A 16267-nucleotide genomic window follows, 5' to 3' on the forward strand; every position below is an offset into this window, starting at 1 on the left:
ACTCCTGAAGCACTGTGACAGTCTTACCAGGGATTCAGAGAGAGTCCCCTGGGATACTCCAGTCTATCTTGCCACTCAGCCAAACTGGACTTAGTGATGAATGGTCACTTAGTCCAAAGATCACCAAATATTCAGGTTGCTCCCAGTTTCAAGAGACCAGTCACTTACCCCAGGTCAATTTGTACCTTAGAGCTCACACCAAAGACAACACTTGTAGCCAATCCTGTAATAAATTGATTAAAAGTTTATTAACTAGGAAAAAGAAATGAGAGAGTTATTTACAGGTTAAAGCAGGCAACATATATTTCAAATGAATTACAGTCTAGGGTTCCAAAAGGTGACTGATTTGTAGAAAACAGGTCACCGGCCTTCCACAAGGCCCAAGCATGGAAGGCGTTGAAGTACACCCCGCTGGCTGACAGTCTGAGAGCCCAGGGCTACGAGGTCCAGATACACGCCCTGATCGTGGGAGCCCTGGGCTCGTGGGATCCCCAAAACAAGCCGGTACTGAGACCGTGCAGAGTCGGTCAACGCTACACCCAGCTCATGAGACAGTTCATGGTGTCCGACGCCATCAGGTGGTCTACAGACATCTACATGGAACACATCACAGGACACCTCCAGTACCAGGTCAAGTAACCAAAAACGCTGACCAGGGAAATAACCCACTTCCTTCCCTGACGAACCAAGGGAAGCACCCCACCCATGTACTTATTCACTACACCGATACTGACTTGGACTCTTAATACATTCCATGGGTGGCATACCCGAGCCCACTTATCCACTGACACTCTAAAAACTCCTGCACCACAATCTGAGTCTATGCTGGTTATGTAATATGTATGTATCTCTTCATCCTAGTAACCGATATCTGTAATCCCTCATAACTCAAGCCGGACCCCAGATGTACAGTACCTTCCCTCTTAACTTGTGTATATTTAATTTTAAATATTAACTTTAATAAAAAAATCTAATCTGTCAGCACTGAATGTCTTTTAGAGCTAACCCAAATTGACGCTGGGGATCTCGGCTTTTGTTTCCTAGCTCCAGACCTGTGAGAATCTAAACAGCAAAGAGATGAAGAATTTTCATGTCAGCTATCTTTATTGCCTTCTTCCACAATCCAAGCTAATTGACAAGCTTCCTTGCACATAGCACCTTTATGGGTGTGAGATGGCCATTAACCCAATCTTTGTATCGTGATGTTTCACAATGGCCCACTTAGTTTGATAATCCTCCTGGATGTGTGGAGGAACCACTTCTCCTGCCTGGGTTCACAAGTTCAGAGCAGACATTTTTACAGTTATAAAGCAAAACTTATATTACCTTATAGCATGGGATACAGACATTGCAAGTAAGATTAATGCATGCAGCAACTTATAAGCATTTTATTGAGTCTAATTACATCCTTGCAAGTCCAATACCTGTTTTGAACTAACATAAAGGTGAGTTGGTCTGGTTTCCAGCTATGAATGTGTCAATGCTCAGCTGACATCTACAGCCTTGACAAGAGATGGCACCTGATCTACCAGAGTCACAGTACATAACTGGGAGCAAACTCTTTGCTCTAAGCATGAACGACAGGATCAGACAAAAGAAGGGAGCTCACTGAACCAAAGGAGTATTCTATAAAAAGGCTAACATATGTCCAGTAAATCTGTGTGGTAAGGCTGTATATTTTACTGGACACATTTCAGGTGATCACTATGAATTCTGTAATGCAGGCCTTGTTTGTGTGTTTTGCTGTTGGAGGAGCGTGTTGGGAAATCCTCTTGGTTTTAGGTGACAAACCAGGCAGGAGAAGATAATTAGTTGTATCAGTGACTGTTTAAATATGAGCCATTCTCTAAAATCCATCCATGAACCTTATGAATGTAACATCTAAGATGACCTTTTACTGTGTTTCAAATCCTATTATTCTATCCTACTTAGCCCATACATCGGTTTTAAAATGAATGTAACAATATCATTTACTTAAATAGCCATGCCACAAGTACAGGAAAAAGCCACTGAGTAGGATTAACAAGGAGACAGCTTTTAGGATGTCTGTGGTAGTACAGTATATTAAATTTAAAAATACACAAAATTAAGGGCCATTGTGGCGGCTTTTTCTCTAGTTAGTTGTCCAATAGGCTATTTATTTTGGAAAATAGTAATTGAATACCGGCTGCCAGGTAATAAACTTTCTCTAGTCTGTTATAGAAATTAAATTATTAGCAATCAGTGGAGCTCCTGGTAACCATGTATTATGTGTACAACACACTAGCTGTCCTTTAAATCAAGATGTATCTTTTAATCAGAAGTATCTTCTATAAAGACTTCAGAATTGGTTCAAGTCCAAACTGGTTTAGAAACAAAAACAAAGCTCAGCCCATTCAGAGGTTGTGTTAATGTCCCTCCTACAGCATTTATTATTATTGTTTTATATTTGTATTGCAATGGTATATCTATGCTTGCTGCAGTCACACCTCTGGTTGCAGTATAGAATCACCCTAAGAATACACTTCCTCTGTACTTCATTTGCGTCTCACTGCAAACTTAATTTGTGATGTAGTAGAATCCCTATGGCAAGCAAAACACTAAGATATCAAAAACTTCATGCAGCAGGCACTATCCTATTTTCCATGGCATTCTTTTGTGAAGAAACTATGTGCATGTAACTCAGCAGAGTGTCATTTTCAGGGCTGAAAAATTGAGACTAATTCTGGAATGTTCAAAAGCCTCCGTGGGCACAGGTGGGACTTGAACAGGCCAGCTGGTGCTCACTGCATAGTTGATTGCTGAAGGGATTTTCCAAACAGGTGGTGCATCTCAGCCAAGTCCCCTGAGCACTCTTGGGGCTGACTGCTGCAATAAGGTGGGTCAGGGATATGGTTGGGACTGGCCATTCAATCTGGGTTTTCAAAAGCCCCTACATATTCAGCTAGGTGCATCTGGCTGAGTCATGTCAGTGACACAGCTACCTCAGATGGCTTAAATTAAGCCACTTAGGCAGTGCCATTCACTGGTTGCACTGCACAGTGTACATCCAGTGACCCACTCCTAACTGAATAAAAAGCTCTCAAACACATGAGAGCGTGTGTGTTAGAGAGCGGGAGAGAGAGAGAGAGCAAAAGAGCAATGGAGACAATCAGTCAGAGAGAAAGAGAGAACTAACATTTGCTAGGGGCCTTTGGGATTAAGGTGGGGATGGAGGAGGCTGGCAGGACAGTTACAAGGAAAGGACAGAGAGGGATGGGATGGGGCCAAAAGGACAATGCTTTTAGAGTTTTGCCACATAGGATGGGGCTGCATCTGCTACTGGCTGCAGCACAACACCCAAACATGCTACACTGTTATGGCTGGAGGCAAGTGAGGAAAAGGAGTCTGGCCTTGCCTCAAAGAGGGGGAGATTATGGGTGGATTAGAGGCAGGAGAGCTGTATGCAGTCCTGCCTGGTAGATCTTACCTCTGCTTGTTATAAAGCATCCTGGAACATACCTGCTGAATGTTTGTGGGGGAGGAGGGATATGACCCAGAGGTAAAATGGAATAGCTTTGTAGATTGGGTGTAGTGTAAGGGTGTTTTGTGAGGGGAAACTCCTGCCGCCTCACCCTGATGTATTTGCTAGGACAGCCAATGCAGTGTTTTTTCAGCTTTGGTTTCTGACATCTGCTATTCTCTGCAGTAATTAGAGCTCCATTTTGTATGACTTGCTGTCAGCTATTTATAGAGCCCTGCTACTTCCCAGTCACTTCCCACATATAGTCCACTGGCTATATCAAAATGATATTCCCCATCTGTATGCACTGTACCCAGGCATAGGTCCTTTTTTACTCTTATAGAGCACATACATGCATAACAGCTATTTGTGATGTCTTGTATCATTACTGGATCTCTTCCAATAACCCCAGGTTCGCCACATGGCCAAGCATGGCTTCTTCCTGAATGCTAGGAGCCCTGAGCAATAGGGGAATGCTCTGGTATATGCAAACAAGTGGGCATAGAAATGGCTGAATACAATAGCCTGATAATGTTTGCTACCCTCTGAAAACCCCAAAGCCTCGGTGTTATGCTGGAGCCAGAGTACCAAGAAAGTGTGAATGGCTAGAGAGGCAACCAAATTCTCAAAAGTCTAGTACCACCCTTCCTCAGCTTTGAAAATTCTTCTAATTTCCAGAGCAGCCAAGAGTGCCTGAGTTTCCTGCTGCATACCCCAGATGCCTCCTTTGAAAATCCCCCTGCATGACATTTACTTTAATAGGTCTAATTACAAGGAAATGCACTTTTTCAATCAGTACCAAAGAACCAGTAGGTTTTCTTCTTTAACATGCCAACCAGCTGTTTTGAAAGGTACATCTCTAATCTCTTTCCTTCCACATGTTCAAACAGATGAAAGTAATTTTGTACTCAACTGTCTATAAGTAATTAGGCTGGGATGTAAAGGAGTCTTTATGTATCAGTTCAGAAAGAGCTACACTCTTAGCATACAGAATAATTATTAGCAATCTTCTTCATCTGTAAGGTATACCTTATGCATTTTACATGAGTCCCCATTATTAACATAACCTGACTATCAAAGCTCCATTGAATCTGGTGTCTTCTTTTTCATGTAACTGACTGAAATTCCCCTGAAATATAATAATTTGAAAACAGCAATGCCAATGATTTATTTCAGCTGTAATTTGTAATTTTTTTCTCATCTTTGTTGTTTTCCTGTTAAAGACCTAAACCAGTGGGGCTCCAATATACACAAACAAGTGTTCTGCTTTTGCTACAAGATGGATATTAATATTCAGTAAGGGTCCTAGAATACTGCCTTTTGTCAGATTGCCAGGCTAAATTCCCTTAATCCTATTAATTAGGAGGTCACAAATAGAATATTTATTGGGGAACAAAAGTGAGTGCCCTAAAGATACATTAAGTCAGATTTAGAAAGTTACTGAGAACTATAACATGGGGGTGGGTTCTGGGACCTTGCATGTGAATGCAGCATTTGTCTACTGAGTCATCCGGGTGTCAGGTGCTTGAAGACTGCATAACTGTGCAGGATAATTACTTCTGAGTCAAAGAGGCAGGTGCAGCTTGTTAACTCCAACCAGCCTATAAAAGGGGTTAGAGTACCTCTTGCAAGAGTGGTGGGAATTTGGGGGATTGGATGGGACGGAATCTACTTATAAGGAGAGCACTAAGCAATATGGGTCCAGCTCTGGGAGTTGCACCCCATGTAGATAAGGGCAAAATTGAGCTTTATGTGCTCAGGTATGTTTCTTGTGGGATGGATCCACCTGGGGATGGAGGGGTTGAAAGGATTGGGGAGAAGGGGGTATTAAATTAGACTAGCTACATTTTTTGAACCTCAGGTTAGGCCCCTAATGCTATAGTTAAGTGGTGGTCCACTGCTAGGACACTAGCCTAAGTCCTAGGAAAAGTGGGTTCAAGTCCCTGTTCTGACATAACTCCCTGTGTGACTTGGTTGGGATAGTCACAACTAGTCTGTCTGTGCCTCTATTCCCTGCCTGTAAAATAGGGACCATAGCACTCACTCACTTTGCAGGGGTGTTGTGTAGTTTACACAATAAAGATTGTGAGGCACTCTGATGCTATGGTAACTGGGGTCTTGGACAGAATAAGTGACCAGATTTTTAGCAGTACTCAGCCCTCCCAACTGTTTTGAAGTCAGATGGGGATTTAGATCCTAGAGGTACAGAGCGGATGTTTATGGGAGTTAAGATCAGGGCCGGGTCCAGGCACCAGCCCTCCAAGCATGTGCTTGGGGCGGCACCTGGAGGGGGGCATCGCTCATCTGGGGAGAGCGGGGCCGCGGCCGGGCTCTCCGCCCTCCTCCCGGCGCTCCAGCCGGTTGGGGAGAGCGGGACCCCGGCCAGGCTCGCCGCCCTCCTCCCGGCGCTCCGGCCGGTCAGGGAGAGCGGGGCCCCGGCTGGGCTCGCCGCCCTCCTCCCGGCGCTCTGGCCAGCCGGGGAGAGTGGGGCCGCGGCCGGGCTCTCCGCCCTCCCCACAGCGCTCCGGCCAGCCGGGAAGAGTGGGGCAGCCCTCCCCCGGCACTCTGGCCGGCCGGGGAGAGTGGGGCTGCGGCCGGGCTCTCCGCCCTCCCCACCGGAGGGCGGGGGGTGGCAGGAGGTGCTGAGGCGGCAAAAAAGCCTGAACTGGCCCTGGGTAAGATCCAGACCTTGGTGGTTATTATGGTGAATGTGGGACTGTCTCTCAATAGGACATTCCCTAAGGAACACTACAGAAGTGCGAGTTATCTAAAAATAAGTAGTGATATTACTGAACAACACTAAGATGCAGTCTGTCCCATAGGCCTCCTCATTCTCCACTGTATTAACTGTTAAAGACTTAGAGGTGATAAGAGGTAAAAGAGCTCTCACAGGGGTCCTGAGTGGTTCTGAGGCTTGCCAAAATTACCTGTATCCTCACCTGACAGATTGTTTTGCAGACCCTGAAATTTAGACAAAAAAGGGAATATCCTGCTGGTTTCTCTAAAGTGAGTGTGTGGGAGGGGATTATAAAAAATAAAAAGCAGCTAACCTTTTGGTATTGCTCTTTGCTGCAGTGCAGGAGACGCGGCTTTGATTTGTAATTCCCTAGAGAGAGGTGTGGTCTGAGGCTGCAAATAGAATTAAAGAGCGTGTGCTTTATTTGTATAGCATCATTGGTGTGCATGGCACTTTACAGACAAGTATGAACCCAAAGTCCCTGTCCTGAAGAGCATACAAGCTAAGCAGACAAACTCAAAAGGCAGAGAATGAAGTGCCACAGACAAGCAAAGTGAATGAATGACTGCTTGGTGCACTCTGTGTTAGTTACAAGGTTACAATAGGGAATTATATGACATATTTTTATGAGAAATGGTCCAACAGACCAAACCCAGCATACTGTGATATCAAGTCCACGTGCTACATTGTAGTGATGGCATTTCAATGAAAAACCATCATTGTGTCAAAACATTGCCATATTGCAGCTAGATGAAACTGGGTATTTATATGACCTCCAGCTCAGTAGAAACTGAGTGTATATCGAGTACTTACAAATAGAAATATCAATCAGCTTGATTTACTGATATGTTCTAGCTACCTTATACCACTCATGGGTGTATCCAAAGGTATTTGTTCTGTTATTTTGCCAGCTAGAAACACATAGTACTAGTTCCTGTTTGAATAGATAATAGAATCATAGAATATCAGGGTTGGAAGGGACCTCTGGAGGTCATCTAGTCCAACCCCCTGCTCAAAGCAGGACCAATCCCCAACTAAATCATCCCAGCCAGGTCTTGTCAAGCCTGACCTTAAAAACCTCTAAGGAAGGAGATTCCACCACCTCCCTAGGTAACCCATTCCAGTGCCTCACCACCCTCCTAGTGAAAAAGTTTTTCCTAATATCCAGCCTAAACCTCCCCCACTGCAACTTGAGACCATTACTCCTTGTTCTATCATCCGGTACCACTGAGAACAGTCTAGATCCATCCTCTTTGGAACCCCCTTTCAGGTAGTTGAAAGCAGCTATCAAATTCCCCCTCATTCTTCTCTTCTGCAGACTAAATAATCCCAGTTCCCTCAGCCTCTCCTCATAAATCATGTGCTCCAGCCCCCTAATCATTTTTGTTGTCCTCCGCTGGACTCTTTCCAGTTTTTCCACATCCTTCTTCCAGTGTGGGGTCCAAAACTGGACACAGTACTCCAGATGAGGCCTCACCAATGTCGAATAGAGGGGGATGATCACATCCCTCTATCTGCTAGCAATGCTCCTACTTATACAGCCCAAAATGCTGTTAGCCTTCTTGGCAACAAGGGCGTAGTAGATACACTAGATACCGTAGTAGAGTACACCATGAGTAGCAGAAAACACATGTATCTCAGGGATAATTATTAATATGATTCAATTTTAATTTCAGCTGTATACCATTACAGTAATAAACATAATCTAGATCTCACATACTAGAATAAGTGGTTTGGAAATACTACCCCATGATTAAGGCAAAAAGGAAGCACTAATCTTATTTTTATGATTATTTTACCAATGAAGGTAAAAGTTGCATTAAAATTTAATTTCCAAATATATACAGGGCTATTATCCATCACACAGGAAAGAATGCTTACAATGAAAATAGCATCATGCATAATACTTAAAGCATTCATGACCACAAAATAAGTATCCCATAGGGACACAAAAACATGGAAACAATACAGAATAGGAACTGAAATTATGTCATATTCTCCTACCCTCAACATTACTGACTTTCTCAGTCCATAAAAGGTTTATAAGGTGCATCCCAAAATGTTCTTTCTCTTCAAATAATGATAGAAATAATCAATTCCATATTATACATCATACATGCTCTAAAGACCTGTGTTCAGCTCTCAGTGGAGGAAACACCTTTGCCAACTCTATTTTCACAAGGATTTCCTTCCTGAACCTGCAGAGATTCTACCCACACTCAGGAACTTAGATACTACAGAGATGAGCACAACAGAAAAGCCTATAAATAAAATAATATAAATTAAATACATAATAATATGCTGCTAAGGGTCTAATTCAACCATGGCCTAAACGTGAACAATTCCTTTACTTCAGTGGTGCTCTCCCTGCTTATGCCAATGGGGAATTTGTCCCTTTGTGTTCATCACTATCTGTCTTGATTAGTTATCTGAAGACTGAATGTGCAATATTAGATTAAATTCACCCTACCACTAAAGGAGGAATGGCCAGTGGATCCATCCCTGCACAGACCTACAGGCATTGTCCACACCACACCTGACCATACACATACAGAGGTGCTAAATGTCGTTTTGAATTCAGATCCCTTAAGTTATACAGCCCCATGGTCAATCAAAGTGATTCATTAAGGTGATACATAATTTTGATATCCTGTAGAGCAGTGTTTCTCAAACTGGGGTCGCCGCTTGTGTAGGGAAAACCCCTGACGGGCCGGGCTGGTTTGTTTGCCTGCCCCGTCCGCAGGTCTGGCCGATCGCGGCTCCCACTGGCTGCAGTTCGCTGCTGCAGGCCAATGGGGGCTTGGCCCATGCCGCTTCCAGCAGCTCCCATTGGCCTGGAGCAGTGAACCGCAGCCAGTGGGAGCCGCGATCGGCCGGATCTGCGGATGGGGCAGGTAAACAAACCGGCCCGGCCTGCCAGGGGCTTTCCCTACACAAACGGCGACCCCAGTTTGAGAAACACTACTGTAGGGCACCTAATAGGGTAATTTACATTTCAGTTAATATGCAATAAGCAGTAACACAGTGGATATGTGACTTTTTCTTGCTCTTTGTCTTTTTAATTTTAAAATGCATCTTTAATTAGTTTCCTACCCATCTAAAATTAAGGATTATGAATAAAGAACCATCAAGAGCAGTGAACTCTGCAGCTAGTATTTAAACTGCCCCTTCTTTACAGATGTCATCTCTGCGTGTTTGTTTGACTTGTATTGCATTTCTGGTGCATATTTTGCTCTTCACATCAGGTCACCACATCAGGTGTTTCAAAGACTTGAGGCATCAGCTAGAAAGCAACTACTTTCAACTTCATTACGCTTCTCTAAATTTTTTAATAATTATTTTAAATAACAAAGCAAAAATATTGGGGCTTGAAAAACAAGCCATTGTGTTATCAGTTTAAAATGTCCAACCAGAGCTTGCACTGCTTAAAATGGTGGAAATATAGTACACGTACATAGGACCAAATTCTGGCCCAGCTTCTGTGGACACACAGAGGAATGTGGAGGTGTACAGAATCTCATGGGTAGCAGCACAGAGGGAGTGGCCGCCTCTGCAGAGCTGATATATTCCCCACCTTTCCCCCCTGGTGCATGTGTGTAGCATTGGTCAGTGCATAGAGAGAGAGAGCCAACATAGCTGTGAAAGCACTCCCGGGGATATACACTGTGCCATGTATCGGCCTGACACAAAAGGGAACCCAAGAGGTAGTCCCAGTGTGCTCCAGGGAAGCATAACAACACACTGCTCCTAGCTGGGGCAAAGTCTCAGTTCAGCCTGTTGTTTAGTACATGAGTAACACAGGCTTCTTTTTAATGGCAAACTCCCATTGCTTTCACAGCCAAACAGAAGACAAAGTTCATCCATTTTTAAACAAATTACCTTGTCTAACCAGAATGTGCCTCTGAAAAGGGCTGTTATGGCCACGGTGGGGATGGGGATGAGTTCCCATCTCCTATAAAATGCCCCAAGTGGCCAGCAAAACCAACCGCCTCTGACAGGGAAACTCCCCATCACTTGCCTTCACTCGGCAGAGATGTTTCTATCAAAAATGGAGGTGTGAAAGACGAGCATCTGGCACCTTTTTAAAAGAAACTGACTGCTCGGGGTAGGTGGGGCTCTTCAGCCTTGGCAGGCAGCCACCGAGGAAAATTAAACTCCAAATTCAAATCAGGGGTCTGATGCCCCTCAAGACAGATATAGTCATCCTTGGATGACAATAGCAATCGATGCTGTCAGGATTATTGTCCATAATTACTCATGATGACATGGAAAGATTTCAGCATAGAGGTGACACATTGGCTGGCGTATTTGGGGAAGCCAACATTCTCATATGGGTAATTCCAGCAATGCATTTGAGAGGGGTGATTGGACTCTGAGCAAATCAAAATGACCATGCAAGTGTTTTCCATCAGCACATGGAATGTTTGTACCCTGAAAGCAGGATCTCTCCAACCAATATAAAATGAGCTGTCATCAGATATATTGGATATGATTGGTTTGTGTGAATCCAGAGAGACTAGGAATGGAATGATGATTACTGTGGAAGGAAACACTCTGATCTGGAGTGGCAACAATAGAATAAGACAGGATGGTTGCACTGCAGATCAGAAAGTAGATCAGTAATTACCTGCAGACTGGTCAGCAGCAGGTTAATGACCCTTAGATTGGCAACTCATCCCTATAATGTAACTGTTTTCCAGCGCTACACCACAACTAGTGACAGTGATGAAGAGGTTGAAAAATTCCATGGCAACATCAAGGAGTTACAGTTGTTCACCATATGTACATGTTAGGGGTTGTTTACACAGAAGGTTCTCGCTCTGCATTGTGGGATGCATACTAGAAGCCAAGTGGGTTCAAATTTTATTTTAAAATCCCATGTTTCTGCTGTCTCCTCCCCACACTTCCTTTCTGGGTGGGCTAGCACCCTTTTTGAATTGCTGTCATCAAGCATGAACCTGACAATGCTCTGCTCTGTTATGCTGGCAACTGTGAATTCACAGAGGCTGCTTGGGCTGTATTTTAGCCCTCAAAGTTGGATGAATTTGGCTTTAGGCTTCACCTGCCACATCACCAAGCAGATGTGGTGGCAGCATCAGCTCCTCCAGCAGCGTTAGCAGCTTCAGCAGCACCAGAGGAGGAAGAGGGATGAGGACAAGTAAAAAGTGAAGAAACCTGAGTAACTGATATGAAAGGAATGGTTCCCGGAGCAGATTCACACTATGCAGCTTTGTTTCTGGGCTCGGAGACCAGTGGAAAAGGATCATTCTGCAGACCTGGAATGACCAGCAGTGGCGAGAGGATTTCAGGATGGCAAAGGCAACCTTTTTTGAGATGTGTACAGAACTAACCCTGAAGCTAAAGTGAATGCATACCAACATGCCAGTTGCCACTGCCATCTGGAAGCTGGCCACCTCTGCATGCTACCATGCTGCCGCCAACCAATTTGGCATGGGGGTATGAACTATTGGGGTCATTGTCATGCAGGTGTGTGATGCCATGGGAAAGGTACTATTGCACTGGGATATAAAGCTCAATAATACTCAAGAGATTATTGATGGCTTTGTATGCATGGGGTTCCTAGACTGTACTGAGGCAATTCATGGGAACCATGGGCCTATTATTTGACCCTTCCTCCTCCCATCAGGGTTCAGAATTTGTAAACAGAAATGGGAATTTTTCCACAGTGCACCACAGGCTGATTGTCCACTGTGGTTTATGAACATAAGTGCAGAGTGGTCTGGAGGGATTCACGATGCTAGCAACATATGGAGCTCAGCTCTATTTACCTTAATGGATTAAGGACAGTTTGCCCCGAGGATCACAATGGACATTAATTGTGTGGAGATTTATCTGGTTATCCTGGAAATCTTGGCTTATTCTCAGCTCCCCTGGCTAAGGAAGTCATTCACAGGCTGCTTGGACAGAAGGAAGGAACTGTCTAACTACTGCCTCAGTAGCTGTAGAACAGCAGTGGCATGTGCATGTGGCCATTTGAAAGGAAGCTGGTGCAATCTGTGGAATAGATTGGAAGCTTCAGATAAAGTCTATCTAAGATTAAAGCTGTATGTTGCATTTTGCACAATATTTGTGAGAGTAAGGGAGAAAGCCTTGGGTGGGAGGCTGAGGTGTAGAGTCTTACTCTGTGGTTTGAGCAGGGCATCCAATACAAAATGGAAACAGCCAGGGCAATGCTATCAAGGGTACCTATAACTCTTCCTTTGAGTCACAAGCCTGAAAATGTGCAGCTGTGCATCCAACCATTAAGCCCTGGGGGAGAGGCGTGGGATGGATTCCGAGCAGAGTAGAGTTACTAGTGGAAGTGAAGTGGAATGTTTTGGCAATCCTTATTGTACCTTGTGTCTGTGCCTAGACACTTTTGTAAAACCATCTGAATTATTTACGCTCTACAGAGTTTCTGTGTGAAATGCACTGATGACTCTTTATATAAAAAAGGAATGTTTTTTATTATTCAACAATGTGTAACCCCTTTGGGGTTTAGAGAGCATGGCCCTTTAAATCTTTTTCCTAGGGGGGAGGGGGAGAGTAAGAAAAAAGGAGGGAAACTCCAGGGGGCAGCACTGGAGCTCCAGGGAGAGGGAGAGGCAGCCTGCAGGCCCTGGAAAAGTGAAGCAGCAGAGAACCTGCCTGAAGCCTGGGAAGGACAGAGCTGATCGGGGACACCCCAGGACAGGAGCCAGGAGGAGCACTGTGCCAGGGAGAAGGACAGGCCGGAACTTGACCCAGTATCACTGCTGCCCAGAGCTGCATGGGGCTGTGAGTACTGGGGCTTCTGACTCTGCATTGGGAACAAGGAGGGAAGTTGCTAGCTAGTTAAGTGGGGAGGTGGTCGCTCTGTGTGGCTTTGCAGAGAGTGGCAGAAGAGGGCACCAGAGGGGTTTGTTGGGGGAAGGTTCACTGGCGCCAAAGACGACCAGGAGCACCCAAGGCTCACCACTGGACTGGAACTTTGCTCAGGACTCCTGAACACTGTGTGCAGACACATTGCTCGGTGTCTGCCCTTCCAGACTGTGCTACCACTGGGCCTGTGGAGCCTTGGCTTGGATGCAGCCCTGTCTTACTGCTCCCCCTATATTTCCTCTTGTTGTTTTTCTCCTCTCATCCCTCTGTAAATAAATATTTCCTTTGTTATATCCACTGTACTTTTCCTGTGGGGGGGGGTGTTCACTCTGGGGGGTTTGGAACAGGTGCCCCTGTGGAAGGGATTTCTCCTGCTGCATTCCTGCGCGCGCCATCTCTTGGCCAGAGCTGCCTGCAGAGCAGACTCCATCTTGGCCACGAGGGCGCTAAAGTTACACTTGGTGGCCCGTACGGGACTTTGCAGTACACACACACACCCCTACGTTGTGCACCCTGGGCTCTTCTTCACAGAGCAAAGAATCTCCTGAGTGACTTTCATCTCAGTTTAAAAAAAAAAAATGGAGAGAGGATTATTAGAAGACCTGTGCCGAGGGGCACGAATCCCAGTAACCAAAGCAGTGCTGGTGGCGGGGTTCCCAGAAGAGATGGAACCAAATGAAATTGAGGAGCGCTTAGATGCAGCTGAAATACTGGGGAGAGTAAAGGTCCGCACCCATATTTACAACCGCAAAGTGAAGGGCATGGTAGCATTATGTACACACTCCAAGGAAACAGATCTTGATAAAGTGTCCAAAGAGGTGCAAGTAGAAGGTATTCCTTGGACAATTCTGGGGTCAGAGCAGTCCCCTCCTAGTGTGCCTGTGTCACTTGAGGTGGATTTTTTAGTGCAGAAATTGCAAGCTCTGATGGTGGATGAGAAGCGGACAAGAGAAGAATTAATTTTGGCATTAGGAGGGGCTCCAACACCTGCAGCACCCAGCCTGGTGGGATGGGCCAAAGAGCTGGGAAACACTCTCAAAGATGCATTGAGGCCGGTATATGAAAGTGCTCCATACAAGCGGTTACGTTCATTCTCGGGGGTGTCACCTGTACCCCCAGGGGAGGAGGATTACGAGACCTGGAGGGATTTTACGGTGCCACTTGTCCAAGAGTGGGAATGCTCTGATGCTGAGAAGTGGAAACGTGTGCTTGAGAGTCTGAGGGGACCTGCCATGCAAATTATCCAAGCCCTGAAAGACTCACAACCAGCTGCCACAGTGCAAGACTATTTAACCGCTCTTGAGAGTGTCTACGGTACTACTGATAGCAGTGAAGACCTGTATTATCAGTTCCGCCATACCTATCAGGAGCCCCACAAACGATTGTCGGATTTCATCAGGAGACTAGAGGATTTGCTACAGCAGGTAGTGCGGAAGGAGGGCATCCCCACCAAGAGCATTGATTCCGCTAGGTTGGACCAAATCCTTCGGGGCATCCAACAAGATGGGTTGATGTTGTGGTGACTGCAGCTGAGGGAGCGGGCCCAAAACCCACCCCCATTCCACAAGCTCATTCGAGAGATACGTGAAGAGGAGGAGCAATTGTTGCAAGTGGATTCAGTGGTGCAGCCGAAGATGGCAGGGAGTCGCATCACTACAGTGCTTGGAGAGATGGAAGATGCCCCGTCAGTGGCAGCAGCACTGAGAGATTTGACCCGAGAAGTGGCCATGATGAAGGCTCAGGGCCATACTGTGCCATCCTCAAGAGGGGAGAGTAGCAGGAGGGGTGATAGCCAGCGAGAAGGTTTCTGTTATAACTGTGGAAGAGATGGTCACTATGCCTTGGACTGCCAAAACAAGACAGATCATGCAAGGGTATCTCAAAGATTGCAGCAGACCGTTAGGAAGCTTCAGGGAAACACCAACAGGGCTTGGGGAAGGAGCAACCCAAGACCCTGAAATTCCAAGGCTCCCCAGAAAAAAACACAAACAGGGGTTACAAATGTATTATACAGCAAACAGAAATAAATCTTTAATTAGAACAATTACAAAACAAAAATTCGAAGTGGCACAATGCAGTGGAGGGCCCAACACAACAAGGGGAAGTGGGATTCAAGGCACAGGGGAGCATATACCTTGTCTCTGCCTCTTCTTGTTCTTGTGCTCTCTGGTGTTGAGTGGTGAGGCTCAAAGTTATATGGGGCTTGAGAGGGTTCAAAAGAGCTTGGCTCTGGGGTACAGCTGTTCTCACGGCCCTTACCATGTCTGAGGTTTCCACAGGAGTGGAAAGCATCTCAGGGAGGGAAAGTTAGAAATGCACCCTAGGCTGGAGGACCTGATCACCAGCCAGGAACAAACAGTCAGCCACACTCAGTTCCACTGGTAGCGCTTGCCTCAGGGCTTCAGTTATGTTCAAATACAAAACAAAAGGAAGTGCAGAAGTGGGATTGTGAGGCCCTCAGGCCTCCGGTAACTAAAGGGTCTAGACTTCCCCAGTCCGGTGGGGTCTCTGGAGTCTGTCTGCCCCCTTGCAGCCTTCTGCTGCAGGAAAGTTTGTACTTAGTTCTCTCCTGGTAAGTGGTTTGTGCATGGGGAGGACTCTATTGAGATTTTTGCTTGGGTTTGGCATTGTGCATTGGAGGCTGGGGGTGGGTGGGAATTATGTTCCTGGTTTGGGGTGGCGGTTTTGGTTATATGGTGTCAAAGGGGCTAGAAGGACGCCTCGGTGGTTAAGCTGGATAGTAATCCCCTCTACATCCCCTTTAGGATGTCTGGACTTTTGTTGATGTTCCATTGAGGTGGTTGACTAGAAGGCAGAGAGTGGCCTTATTCATAAAGGCAAAGGGCAGACTAGCCAGATACATTGCGAAGTTCTTCACCAAGATGGTCCCCTCTGAAGTGCTGTAGGAGAGGAAGGGAGTAGTAAGCTATACCAGCTGGAATGACTGTACAGCTCTCCCCTACCCCCTCACATCCCCATTACATCTGGACCAAAACTGAGCAATTTCTCAGTCTTAAATTCTGTTTTATCTCCCCTGCAGTCATGGTGAAAGTGCAGAGAAAAATAAGGTTCTGAAATGACTGCCTGAAGCATTCTCTGTTACAGGACATTTATACCTCTGTATGGAGCTTCATTCTTTGTGTCTTTGCAGACATGTAATGCCCATGTCTTCCTCATATAAACTGAGA

General features: G+C 45.6%; 1 protein-coding gene across 1 annotated transcript; it reads left to right on the forward strand.

The window, feature by feature from the left end:
• The first annotated feature begins 13657 nt into the window (after positions 1-13657).
• On the forward strand, positions 13658-14602 carry LOC117878756 (paraneoplastic antigen Ma1 homolog). The gene has a single exon (XM_034773231.1). It carries the CDS (start codon positions 13658-13660, stop codon positions 14600-14602), a length of 945 nt encoding a protein of 314 aa, XP_034629122.1.
• The last annotated feature ends 1665 nt before the right edge of the window (positions 14603-16267 follow it).

The sequence above is a fragment of the Trachemys scripta genome, chromosome 1 (genome assembly GCF_013100865.1).
Source record: "Trachemys scripta elegans isolate TJP31775 chromosome 1, CAS_Tse_1.0, whole genome shotgun sequence".
NCBI lineage: Eukaryota > Metazoa > Chordata > Testudines > Emydidae > Trachemys > Trachemys scripta.